We start from the raw sequence: 14,297 nt of genomic DNA, 5'->3' as shown, positions 1-14,297 counted from the left end.
CTTTAGCCTGAAATTTCTGAAATAGAAAAAGTAATTTCTGATCTCAAGTTTCACCTCCATGTTTAATAGAAGATTATAGACAGGCTTTGGATTTGTGCTTTATCAGTGATGACATGTCCATATTTCTTTTATCTTCTATTGGACTAATATCTTCTTTTGAATCCTTTATGCCTTCTTGATTAGGCAAGCAAAGATCTTATGAAAGTTGTCGCAAACTTCTGCAATCACCTACTTAGCATGCATGGAACAAGTTTTCTGAAATATTCTACTATTATGTGAACTAACTACATTGGATTTAGCTTGCAGTTTGTGAATATTAAAATATTACACATTATTAAATTTGAATAACTGCTAGACACAATTATGAATAGACTGCAAAGCACTTTTAATAGCAGATTTAATCTTGTTATCAAGAACTATCTGTTTTAAGAAAAACCTTGTACGCAGACTCCTTTTATATAGATGGTAAAGAAGGTAATTTTTTTTTTTATTGGTAAAAAACCAGTGAGATTTTTTAATGTCTGCTGACAATGAAAAGTGCTACACTATATCTCTTAAACTAAAGAAAAATATAGTTACAAAACTAATGTATGAATAAAAATATATTAAAAAACAAGAGTATAAGTAATTACAAGAGATATTTAATTACAAGTAATAAGGCAGAATTACAAATCCATAAAAAATTATAAGTAACTTCAAATATACAGATATCTCTTTTGGTGAAGAAAAAGAAGAAGAAGATACCACCTCAAACAGTGATAACACAATCTCCAGTTGCAGCGGAGTTATTAATGTCAACCACAAGTATTCACACTGACAATATCTGATCCAGTGTCCAAGTGATCTCACTTTCTATAGGGTTTTCTGTCCAGGATGATCATGCTACTGATATGATCGTTATGCGGTTACATCAGTTATAGTATTAGTTATGTTGGATAATCATACAACTGATTGTCAGCTGAACAAATCAACTGCTTATAAACTACTCTGCAGCTTCTCTGTGGAACAAAATTGTTCCTTACTTCTTCACACTCATCAATGAACTAAGGTTTCAGTACATTGCAGAAATATGAAAACTCTACTTTGTAGACCGTGCTATTCCAGACTAGTTTTTAAGAAATTATAACTAGTAAATACAACTCAATATTATGTTACATTTTTTATGTATAATATTTATTTTTTTGTTCAAATCAACATTTAAAAAAAAATGTATTCTAAAGTGTATTTTTAATTTTTTTACTTCTAGAAATTAATATATCAGTTTTTTAATGTTCATTTATCACAAAAATATGGATGGTTACAAAAACTTAAAATTTTTTAATTTGCAGATACTTTTAATGAGAACTGGAGATTGCGCAATTTAGCTATTTTTTTATAGTTTGTCAATACAGATTTTATTTCCCTGCGAAGAAAAACAAGTTTTGTTATATTTTTTTATTACATATTATGGCTAAAATAATTGCTGTTTACTGTAGACTATAAAATGTGACATTGTAAATAGGGTAGATGGGAATGCAAGAGAAAACAACTGCTACCTTTCATGCAGACAATTCTTTTGGTTTTCACAGCTACCTGTCCCGCAGCAGGAGATCTCATTTTTATTTCTAAATATCAGTATTCATTTATACTTTAAATATTACTAAAATAAGGAAAAAGGAGTTGAAATTAAAAAAAAATACTTTTTTCTATGTTATAACTTGATTTATTAAAAAAATCCTCTTTTTTATATAATTTTTGTAGAAATTTATTAACTTACTGGTTCCGATTCTTTTATTGACTTGGTTTTATGTGTCTTTTTTGTTGATGACAATGCCTGAAAATGTTTAAATAAGTAATAATTGCATTATTTGACTTATTTTTTTTATTTATTCTACTTTTTCTTTATTGTACTATTTATGAAATCAAGTTATTTTTTATGTGAAAGCAATTTTAGTATGCAAATTCATTTTAGAACTAATTCGTTTTAGAACTATATTTTTACATTTCTTATGCTGAACTTCTTAAAACTTAACGTAATTTTAAAGGTAGTATTGTATTTTATATGTTGTAATTATGTGTTTTGGTCTAAGATGGTCTACTAAAAGAAAAGGAAGTTTTTAAGGCCTTTTTTTATTATCTTGAATAGCTATACAAGGATAACAATTATGTTGTGTTTTTTTTAAGATCTAGATACCTGTGTTTTATAATTATCTAATTATCTGTTTTATTTATTTTATTGTATATATGTATTCCTTTATAATTTTGATAGTTATGGTTATTTCTACAACTGTAATTAATAAACTTTGAATAATTAGCTAACAAAGTTTCTTTTTTCTTTCTAACATATTACCTCATATTTTGTAATATTTCATATTACAATACTGATCAATGAGAAAAAGATTTTCTGAGAAATTAAAATTGTTTTTGTGACCATATGCAGTGAAATAATTACAAAATAAATGAAATGTAAACCATCAAAGAGCCTGATCTCTTAGAGAGATTTTCTAAGCAGATCATGACTCCAGTCCCGGGTTTGAATCCGGGTCAGGCATGGCATTTTCACACACGCTACAACTCATCTCATCCTCTAAAGCAATACCTAAACAGTGGTCCTGGAGGTTAAAAAAAAGAGGAAGAAGCAGATCATTTCTCTTAGTCATTATTTCTGATTTGATTGAAAAGTTTCTGATTTCTCTTAAGAGAAATCATTACAAAAAAGCTCTTACCTTTTAGAGAGATATTACTTTGGGATGCTAATGATTAGGTAGTTGTGCATTTTTAATTATGAATGGATTGAATTACCTCAATTCTACGTAACAGATTAGTAGGTAGTTCATTAACAATTTTGTTATCGAATTACCAAAATTATTAGGATCTGGTGTACTAACTTTTTCCATATTAACATCTTAATTCTTAAATTGAATTTCTCTCTTAGCAGACAGTGCACTTTTTCTACCCAAGATTTTAATTCACCAGAGCAATATAAATATAATTAATGAATTTTGTCTTTATTTTCTGTGCCTGTATTATTGGATTATATTAAATTTTTGTTTGCTTTTCCTACTTTTCTCTGCTGTAATTTCCTTTCATTTCAGCAGTCCTAATAAGTGAGCCTACAGTTATTTGATGTAAATTTTTTTTATTTAATTTTAAAGATAACTGAATGTTTTATTTAATAATTCTTATTTCTTTGTTTTAATTTTTTTTAAATAAATGTTCTTTTTTATAATCATCTTTGACTTTTCTTTCTATAACATTCATACATAGTATAAAAAGCAGCTTGAATGAATATGCATTAGTATTTACATAAATACCTTAACTTCTTTTCTAATGCATTCAAGGAATCCACATTTAAAATAAAAATTATCACAATTCACCCGTAATTTCAATAAATTAAGCTGAATCATTGTTTTTAAAGTTTTATTTGCTTGTTTATAATTTTTTTAATATATATAAATTCTTGTATAAAATTGTTTTAAATTTTCTTTAAACATTGTTAAATTTATTATAAATTTGCAATAATCTTTTTCCTTCCTATGTAAAGTTCTGATCTCTTTTATTATGTAACATTGTATTGAATGACTAGCCAAAGGACGTGCGAGTATTTTAAATTTATCTTTTTTTATCATTTAAGCATGCCTAATTATAATAACATCTGTTGTATGAGTGGAATATTACACTGTTGTAGGTTTCTCTATGTAAATTAACAATACCTCAATCAAACGATCCATGATTGGATCAACAAAATCTACATACTGTTGTACATGATATCTTCACTTCCTCCCACAATACAAAACCTGACAAATGCAGTGACATATGTCATCTTTGTAGGCCTCACGATACCTTTATATCATTCAACTCCATTCAACTCACTATAAGGTAGATGAGCGGCTAACTACAGGAACATAATCAAGGCTGAAACCTACTACTACCATCAGAAGAAGCCACCATTCACAGAATCAGGCTGAAAAATGAGATGATTTGAGCAGATTATAGCTTTCCTAGGATTTGAATGTGTCACTACCAAAGTGAATAATAAAGTACGCTATTACCTCCATAAGTCCTAGCCCCAACTGGCCATCACAATGAATTTAGCTGTCTTGCACAGGATTGATTGGGACTGGGCCTGATAAGTATTTGCAGTACTTTTTTAAATTAAGTGTTATACTTAAGTATTATAAACAAAATGATGGTAGCATTTATCCATCTAGCTATCATGATAAGTGATACTTAGTGCAGTCAATAAAAATAATTATATTTATGAGCAGAGAAGGTGACATCTGAAATAAATAACATACCTTAACATGTACAACTCTTATTATAATCTGACTTCTAAAAGTATCTCTTAAAAGTTCTAAGTTTTTATTTGGAATAAACAACTGTATAGTTGGTTCTTTATATACAATAATATCTGACCATGGCATTTTATCAGATTCAAATTTGGTCACCCCTGGTAATTGTTTATCATTTCTCAGTATATCTTGGAGCATTAATTCATGTACATCAGGTGGTGAGGGTTCTTTTAATTTCTTTTTTGGAGTTTTTGATTTAGAACTCTTTGCCAAAATTTTTGGAGGCTGGTTGGTTTGTTCACCATCTTCTGGTTTTGTCACTAAAATATCCTCTTCCTCTTCTATTGGCATTTCACTTAAAATGCTCTTTTGTATCTTTTTTTCCTGCCAGTTTCTTAAACCTTCATCTAATAATAAAGTTTCTACTTCTATATGAAATGTGTCTTGAATTTTCTGTTAAAAAATATGAAGGAGATTGTTAATACATTTTGAATGATATATTTTTTCTTAAATTTAATTTTTAACATTTTTTTTCAATATTTTGTCAACCTTATGATTAGTGGGCGAGTTATATGTTATGTTTGTATAAGAAGTCTGAGATAGTGATGATTTTCACATATAAACTTATCTTGGAGAGTAAGAAATAAAGATTATCCAAAATATTGTACAATAAAAGAAATTCAATTATTATATTAAAAAATTATTAGAATATAAAATAATGAAAAAAATTAATTATTAAAAAGGTTTGAACAAAGTTATACAGTCACTGTCTTCTGATATTGTGAAATTAATAATGATAAGATATTAACACAATTTATTAACAGATTTATAACAATACATAAACAATTTTACTGAAAATAAATAACAGCTTAGGTTAAGCTACTACTGAACAGCATATATAGAAAAAAAGGGTTGTTTGATGTCAATAACAGCAGTGATGGATAATTAGCACCATCAACTGGGGTAACAAATGTATCCATTAGAATTCAGTACAGTGAATTAATAGTTGCTAATTTAACAATACAAATGTTTGGAATGCCCAATAAGAAATTCAGTAGAATATCATATGATATGGGAACTCTATAGTCACAATTTTGCAGACTCCTGAAAAGGTTAAAAATAACTCTGTGAATAATTAAATTAAATTATTGGATGAGTTAATTTGTTTTGTCTTTTTTTGAATAATGTTTTGTTCTGTCTGTAGTACTTTAAAATCTATCTTATCACTATTTGTTGAAATAGTTAATTATCATTGCCTTCTTCAGTACTGCCTGATTCTTCATCGCTGCTTTTGAAACATACATTCACAGGTGGCTCAGGAACTGGAATAATTTCACTGTGAGGTGCAGGCCTGATTGCAGATTACAATGAAGGATATTTTACAGTATGTTTAGATTTTTTAGAAATTCCAGACACACTTGTTAAACAAAAGTCGGTTACATGATCCTTTGGTTCACATCAGATCATAGGTTCACCAAATGTCAAAGCCTATCGTGTATCTTTCAGCCATCCTCTTAAATATACAGATCAGTTAGTGCATACTATATGAGGAATCCATGTCTTATTCATCACCAATCTTACACTGAAAGTACAAATGATATGTTTTTTAATTAAAGGTTTTTTTTATTTTACGGTATACTCACCACTTAAATTACAAAAGCCATCCACATCATTTACACAATTTCAAGGCATTATGACACTGCACTGTTAACAAACTTAAGACAGCAATGAGGCTGAACAAAATTAATTCATTCCTAAATCTAGTGCTTAATACAAACAACACAGCTGTGTTTTCAGCTACATGTTTTGACCTGACAGACATGATTAATCTTGTCCATGAAGGCTCACTCTTCAGTATTAGATATAATGTCATAATATGTGACTATGATATGATTTAATTCTTTGTCTATTATTGTTTATTTCTTTTACAAATTATGTTACAATAAAAATTGGCTAACAAAATTCAATATAGGAGCTTAAAATACTAACTATATGTTGAAAAATGAAAAAATCCTTTAATTAAAATTTAAATGTTTTTCAAAAATGGTGGCTGATTGAAAGATTCTGAGTTCATATTTGTTTTCATCATCAAAAAACAGATTAAAATCATGTATCACATGTTAGGAAACAAAAATTTTGTTTATCAGTGTGTTATTGATGTGTAGCAATAAATATGGTTTAGTAAAGAAGAAAGTGGAAAATTGTTTCATTCCTTACAAGTGTACCTGGCATGAGTTTGGCAAGCTTAGGATAACAGTTGGCTATTGTTTAAGATAGCTGTGACATTTTTGGCTCTGGTCATATTATTATTCTTAACAATACCTACATTATTTTTAAGAAAACTTGTGAGGGTTGTCTATAACTATTTCGGCGGTAACACAACTTTAATTGCTATTTCTTTAGTCCATGAATTATATGATTTTAACTTGAACATGACATAACTTGAATAAATCTGTATGCTTATTCATTAATTTGAGTAATGAGTTATATGTGTTTGTTATGTCTTTTGTGGTAACTGCTGGTAGAATTTGGTTGTTCATAATAACAATATATATTTTAAATATTTGTTAGTATAAATAAGTGAAATTGAGGATTAAATGTATATGCCTTAAAAAAATGTTACAACTTATATTTTACCTTATTCAATTTTTTTTTTTCGGGTTGTTTTATTTTAATTAAACGCCAGCAAGAGATTGAAATACCAGGATTTAACTCATCTGTTATCTCTGGTTGGTTGAAATTATAATCAGTAACATCTTCTTCATCAAGAATCATTAACTTCGGTAATTTTTTAATAATTTTATAAAAATAGATTGGCATGTACTGAAACAGAATTTAACCAAATAATAAATTGCTTATTTTTATCATTAAAAATAACGAGAAAAGTTCAAAGCAAATTAGAAATGACAACTGAAAGTAGAGTCAGCAAAGGTTTGTAAGCAGTTGTGTATGTTCTATGGGTTGTATCTGTGGTACTTGTAATCTGCCTTGTTTACTGTGATTTAGCTTCTAAATCTAAGTATTTGCTTTTTTTTGTATTAGATAAAGTTTAAAAGTGAATTTGCATCAAACTTTTCTCAAAAACTTTGTGAACAGGGTAAGATTCAAACTTGAAATAATAAATAATTTATTTGGAAAATTATTTGAAAAAGATTATGAAAGTTGTCATAATAAATGGTTTGTAGCTCAGAATAAATAAAAATATTGAACTTGTTCATGCAAATGTGTTAGAAAATCATAGATCCATAGTCATAAATGCTTGAGTTATTTGACTTCAATGTAACTTTCAGGTCAGACAATTCTTATGAACAAGTAGCTTATATTAATGGGACCCCCTCTGTTAAATCTGTGCCAAAGAGACTTGAGTTTCAGCTGTTTGTGACATAATTGAGAACATATTGAAAATTTAAAAAATGTTAAAACTAATCATAACTGGATGAATTAAAAGTGTACAGGTACGACCTTAATTATAAGATGCAGGTCTTTACAGGGAAAGACCTAAAACTTTCCCAAACTCAAAAAAGCATGAGAGCATGTGAAGATGATAACTTTTGTTTTAATTAAAAGGGAATTTTTCATCATGCATATGGACCTTAAATTAATTATCAAGGATTGCTACCGCCAAGTTCTGCAGTGTGAAGGCTCTATTTTGTTAACTAATAGCCTTGAGAATGGGAAGTACAGAGTGATTTTTTAATCCTGTTACCCAATTTTAAATGTAATTTAAGAAAGGGAAATTTAGGTGGAATAAAAAAATGTATTTGATACTTACAAAAGAGATTTAATAAAAAGCTATTACTTACATAATTGTTAAAGAATATGCTCAAAATGCCCCCACCCCTTGCGGTTATACATGCATGGACTCTTTTCAGCATATTAGCAGAAACCTTTTTAAGAGTTGCATTGGAAATATTCGTGATTAAGTCTGTAATATTGACTAAGTTTATCAATAGTGTGAGGATTGTTTTTGAAGGCCTCGGACTTAATATAGCCCCACAAAAAGTAGTCAGGAGATGTGAGGTCTGGGGACCTTGGAGGCCATAAGCCCTTGCTTATTATTCGATCATCAAAGAACTCTTGCAGAAAATCCATGGTTCTCGAGATGTGTGGCATGTAGCGCCAACTTGCTGAAACCAGCAATACTGTTCTTGAGGTTCCAGGAGGGACACAAATTGGTGTACAATATTCCTGTATACTTCACCGTTTACTGTCTGTTCAAAGAATATGGGTCCGACTATACGATGACGAGATATCGCACACTACACACCAATTTTTTCAGGATGCAAAGATTTGTCTTGTAGAGCGTTAGGATTTTCAACCGCCCAAATTCGATAGTTTTGACTGTTCACATAACCATCGAGATGGATCCAAGCTTCATCACTAAAGAATACTGTGTTTAAAAATTTGATTCCGTTGTCATTTACGAGAGACCTAAACCAATGGCAATATTGCAATCACTTGTTTAAATCTGGAGGCTGAAGCTCTTAGACTAATCGTATGCAATACGTATACAATTTCAATTTTTTAGCAGCTTTCTTAACACTCAATTATGACAAACCAACTTGCATGGAAAGTTTTCGTAAACTTTTCCATGGAGAATTGAGCAATCTTGTTTTCACATTCTCTGAAACGTCATCTGTCAAGCGAGTTGGTCGACCACTACGTTTTCTGTTGCAAACACTACCTGTCTCTCGAAATCGGTTTGCTAGCCTAGAAATTGACATTTTTTCTGGTGGAGGAACACCAACAAATTTAATTTGAAATGATTATTTTACACTCGCGTATGATTTCGTAGCAAAATATTGTTCAAGAATGAAAACTCGTTGTTCTATGGTAAAAGACATTCTGTTGGTAACACGACCGGAAACGGCACAAAAGTTTACACAGCTCAAGGAAAATCAACTCACTCTGCTGTATCTATACCGGTTGAGTAGCACTACCAACTTTGTGTCACAAAACAAAATTTCCCTTTCTTAGAAAAAAATGACTAGACATTAACAGGGTAACATGACTAAAAAATCACTCTGTAGTTTTACCAAGTATTTACTCCATTACAATGTACCTGAACATGCATCAAAACTTGGACATTAGTTTCCTTCTGCACAACTATTATAGTTCTGATTAGTATCTTATTCACCAAATTTTGTTCCATGAACAAAATTTTTTCTTTTTCAGAAAATAAAATTTTAAATAAAAGAAAATAGTTATGGATGTTGTAAAGGTAATTCAGAGCCCAATAAAAGATTCACTATTCGTGAAGATGATTTAAAAACCGTTTTGTGTAATGGAACGAGTTAAGAGTGTTATTTTGGAAGGGATGTTTTGGAAGTTACATTGAAGTCATTTTAAAATTGTGCAAACATTATTATTTTATAAAAATAAATCTAATCCAAGTACCTTTCTGATAATGCATCATAACTTTTAGGTCACAACAAAGTCAACCCACAATTCTTTTTTCATTATGTCAGAACAATTGTTAAAATTCTTCTTTGGTTTCAATGGTAAATTTATAAATAAACTGGTATCACTAATGAGGTAGGTGTTCTAGACTTCACTATTTATTCCAAAACTGGATATAGACTATATAACTCAACATTATGTTTTACAATTAATTCAACTTACACCAAACTGAAAGTTTTAAAAACTATATACATCAAAGATTATGCCTTCTTGGTTATTACCATATGGATATTCCATATAAGACAGCATTTTTTTGATAAATTTGCTCTTCTAGACAACTGAAATCTGTTATTTTTATAATGCAGTAACTGAAAATTTTCAGTGTCTTGTAACTATTAAGTATGAACTGGCTACTGATATATTTCTCTAACAATTTGATGTCTAAGCAAGATATCCCTTATGGAATATTGATTATCATAACCAGAAATTATGTTTATCGGTTTACAAAATTTTTTTGTTGTGAAAATTACTAAAGCTTTAGATTTATAAATGAAGCCTTAAAAAAATTTGTATTAAAAATTTTTCACATTATTTAATCTTGTTCTAAGTTGAATATTGCTGTATCAATTATGTGATCTGCATGTACTGATTTTAGTTTTTCTCTCTAATTTCTTTTGCATTTGTTGATCAGTATGACAACATTCTATATTTTATTAAAGGTTATTAATGACCCAGTTCAAACTTTATGATTATTGGATTTTTTTTTTTTATTTTTAATAAAAATGAATGAAAGTTTAATACATTTTGAAGATATATTTTTATTCATATTTGATTCATTGGCCCTCTGATGAGTATTTAAACTTTACTTGTTTAGAGACTTCATTGATCACAGTCAATTTTAGTTGTATTTATATGGCATTATTTTATTAAACTCAGTTGCTGGTGAATGGCTCTGGATAGAATGTTTTTAGGGGCATAGGCCTAATTAGTTCTGAATGTCAACTCAGTTTGTTCACCCCAAAGAACTTTTTACGAGGAAACTAGAAAGAATGATATACTAGATTGTGGATGGTGTTCTTTGGTGGTTGGGTTTCAATTAACCATACAGCTCAGGAATTGTTGACCTGAGACTGTACAAGACTACACACTTCATTTACATTCATACATATCATCCTCATTCATCCTCTGAAGTAATAACTTATGGTGGTTCCGAAGGCTAATCAGAAAAAGAAGGAAAGAATGATAATATATTTAGCAGGTAATGATGGTGGTGACAATGGGCTAGTTAAGTGGACTGACAGTAGCAAACTGATCTCAGTGCTCATTCCAATTAAAATCAATCGTTGATTAATTATTTGTTTTGATTATGATTATTCCGTTAACTAACAATTAACAACTTTAATTTTATGGGTTGTAGTTGTTCTAAATCTACAACAATTAAAGCATTATACTCACTGAACATGGATTCCCTTGTAAGGTAAGTGCACAAAGAACAGGTGTTACATTATGCAAAAGGTCTACAATATGATCTAGATCTTTTATATTATTATCTTCAAGATCTAATACCAATAAATTCTTCAACACTTGATTTTCAGCTAGTTCCCTGATTTCTGTCACTAAAATGATATGATGAGCTGAAACTTGTATTAAATTAGTAAAAAACTTATTAAGTATATATAAAAGGATCAACATGATACAATAAAGTAAGCAATTATTAAATGTTTCTCTGATTCAGAAGTATTCTTAATGTTAAATTCATCTATTAAAAAGCTGTTGCTCATAATAGTCATCCAGTAAAACGAATAGTTTTTGTAATATTCTTTATTCTGTGAATTACTTTTTAATAAACAAAACTCTGTCAGATTTTTAATTAGAAAGATTATTGCTCAAACATGTACGATCTTACTCTAGAATTTAACTGAAATGATTATTATGTTTTGTAAAAAAAACTAAAAATATCATGAAGTAACTAACAAAAATTTTATTTATGAAAGTAAAATTTAAGATGAATTCAGTTTTAGGTAATTCTTGTGGATACAAATTTCTTAGGGCAAGAAAGTATGGTATTTAGAACAACAAGCTACCTTTCCATGAAAATTTTCTCTTGTGTATCATTTCTAAGTCCAAACTAATTACAACTAAATTTCCTATCTATTAATACATGTGACCACCTGCATCCTAATTAACTAATTTTTGCATAAAGCAAAAATTAGCGATCATATAGAAAAAGTCCAAATATGCCAATTTTAAAACAGATACTTCCTGGACTATTGGGCTACTTCTGCATTTGGGGATAGGCAAAGTTGATCCTTTAGGAGGTTGAACTGTAGTATGATGAATCTGTAATTTCTGGAGAAGTAGTTTTTGTTGTTACATAATGGTTAAGCTTAGCAACACAAAATATTTTATTAAATGTGTGTAACCCCTGCTTGGGTAAAAGTATTTAATCTTTTAAAAACATTTAATATTTAATGGGAGGGGTGGTACCTGCAAGTTAGAGAGGATCTTGAATATTCTACTGGGTAAGATTGCCTCATACTTTAGTTCCCTTGCAGGTAGATTTTCCTTTCATTCATTTTTACTACTCGCCCCCTTTTCTTTATTTTTGACTCTTTTTCCTCATTTTGGGATCTGTGGTTGTTGGCTCCTGTGATAGTTGGCTCCTGTTAGGTTTTTGCATACATGAACCAGTGTATTCTTATGGTGGAGGAGCTTGCTGATGACCTGGAGACTATTTCTTATCTGGTGGCCGAACCGTAAACCCAATAGTGAACGTGGGCTAAAAGTCTTATTGGATAAAGCTAGGCTTCCTAAAGTGTAAAATACAGTACTACTAAAGTGTGTTATTTTAATCAGATGACAGAATTTTTGAAAAAGTGTAGATTAATATATGTTGATTACTAAGTTCTGTATTATATGACATCAGGTAAGTAATATTTTAATTGCTTAGAGTGCTTTAGTAACTTATTTCATCGTGTTACAACTCTTAAACCAAAGCTTCAGAAGTTAAGTTGACATGTATCTAAATTTTTTTTGGAGCTAAATCAAACTTCCCTTCACAGGTTTAGTTAAAAAATTTTTTAAACTTTTCAGATAAAGAGAGAAAATCTTCAGTTTTTGCCTGAATAATATTACAGTCCGATCTTTAATGAAAAGACCGGAAAAAAAAACACAGAGTATCAACTATGTTGCTGAAGTGTTAATATTAATCTTAGTGATGATTTGCCAAAATTAATAACTGTTTAAATTTTTAAAAGCTTTACAGTGATGACAGCACTTCAGGTTATTTTGCAGTCTTGCTTTTCTTCAATTTGGGTGGGAGGACTTTATAATTTTACTAGGGTTTCAGTTAAGGCAGGTAGAGTGTTAGCCATTGTTGACAGTAATTTTTTTTTCCAAGTGTACATTGTAATCTGTTCACTAGTCAACAATATGCAACCCTCTCTGGATCAATGAGATGAGGATGTATGACATGTACTTGAAATGAACTCTTGTACAGACTCATGTCCACCATTCCTGAGTTTGTGGTTAAATGAACTCCAACCACCGAAGTACACTGGTATTCACTGTTTAGTATCCAAATCCATATAAAAGCAACTAATTTTTACTAGGATTTGAACATCAGATCCTTCATTTGAAAATCAGCAGTTAAACAAACAATAATTTGAGGAACCTTTAGGGTATTGCCATTGAAATCATTCTTATACGACCATAAAAATGAAGTTTCTGAGTGTGAGTCTCAATCCTTAATAACTATTCATTCATTAAGTTCAATATTATATAATAATTTGAAATACCTAAAGCCCTGGCCGTGGTCTAAATTTCGGTAGCTTGAAGCTGGGTTATTCCAACAGTTGTTGATTTAAGCTTAGATACAGCTCTTGTATCAATGTTAGTTCAGTGATTTCGAAAAATGTTTGTTCCCAACCAGGTATATGTAAAGGTTTGTTCCAAAAAAAATCTGTTGTTCTCAAAGAAACACCGTTAAATGTTGGGAGAGTTGTCCAAGGTATCTTGAGTAGCCATGGAAGTTCACTTTGATTTTAGCTAGAATGGACAATGGTACTCACTCTTTTTTCCCCAACTCATGGCTACTTTTGACTGGGTGTCAAAACTACTGTTTGGGCTGTTGAGGTATTCCTCCTGTATAAGAGGTTTAGGTTACCAGATGTACAGAATTGTTGCTGTGTCTTAAGTAGTTCTGCTGGGTGCAAAGAGGCTCTGGTGAGGTAGGTATCTTTCCCAGCTTTTGACTGGACATGAGGATTTTGAGGTCTACCTCCTATGCTTTGGTAAATGAGAATCTCCTGAGTAATAGGTGGGATGTTGTCCAACAGACTCTGGGGTTGACTTGGCTACCCCTGAACTGACTTGTGAATATATGCTTACTGGAAGGAGACAGTGGGAGTTTTGAAATTAGCAACAAGGATTCTCACAACTGAAGATTGGAATGCTAGGGAGTGGTATGGCATATGATAGGTAGGGACATCAAGAGCAAACCTTGCTCAGGAGAAGATGGCTCACTGAGGTGGGCCATCTTTGATGAGTGACCAAGAACCCCTCTTGCTCTGGGAAACTAAAGACTTAGTCCTGGCTGGAGCCCTCTCTCACCAGATGGCACCAGTT

The 14,297-nt window shown here is 30.3% G+C and overlaps 1 protein-coding gene across 1 annotated transcript in view; it reads right to left on the bottom strand.

Annotated features, from left to right (window-relative positions):
* Positions 1-1,682: 1,682 nt before the first annotated feature.
* The window catches only part of LOC142320235 (uncharacterized), a 52,513-nt gene continuing 39,898 nt past the window's right edge, over positions 1,683-14,297 (bottom strand). Inside the window, exons 4-7 of the mRNA XM_075357936.1 lie at positions 11,127-11,311; positions 6,909-7,094; positions 4,278-4,724; positions 1,683-1,813 (exon numbers count right to left, since the gene is read on the bottom strand). Of these exons, the coding sequence (XP_075214051.1) occupies positions 1,748-1,813; positions 4,278-4,724; positions 6,909-7,094; positions 11,127-11,311 (884 nt within the window). The 3' untranslated portion in view covers positions 1,683-1,747. The remainder of the gene's footprint in view (positions 1,814-4,277; positions 4,725-6,908; positions 7,095-11,126; positions 11,312-14,297) is intronic.

Source organism: Lycorma delicatula, chromosome 2 (assembly GCF_047948215.1).
Source record: "Lycorma delicatula isolate Av1 chromosome 2, ASM4794821v1, whole genome shotgun sequence".
In the NCBI taxonomy this organism is placed as follows: Eukaryota; Metazoa; Arthropoda; class Insecta; order Hemiptera; family Fulgoridae; genus Lycorma; species Lycorma delicatula.
This window is presented reverse-complemented; position numbering and strand designations above follow the sequence as displayed.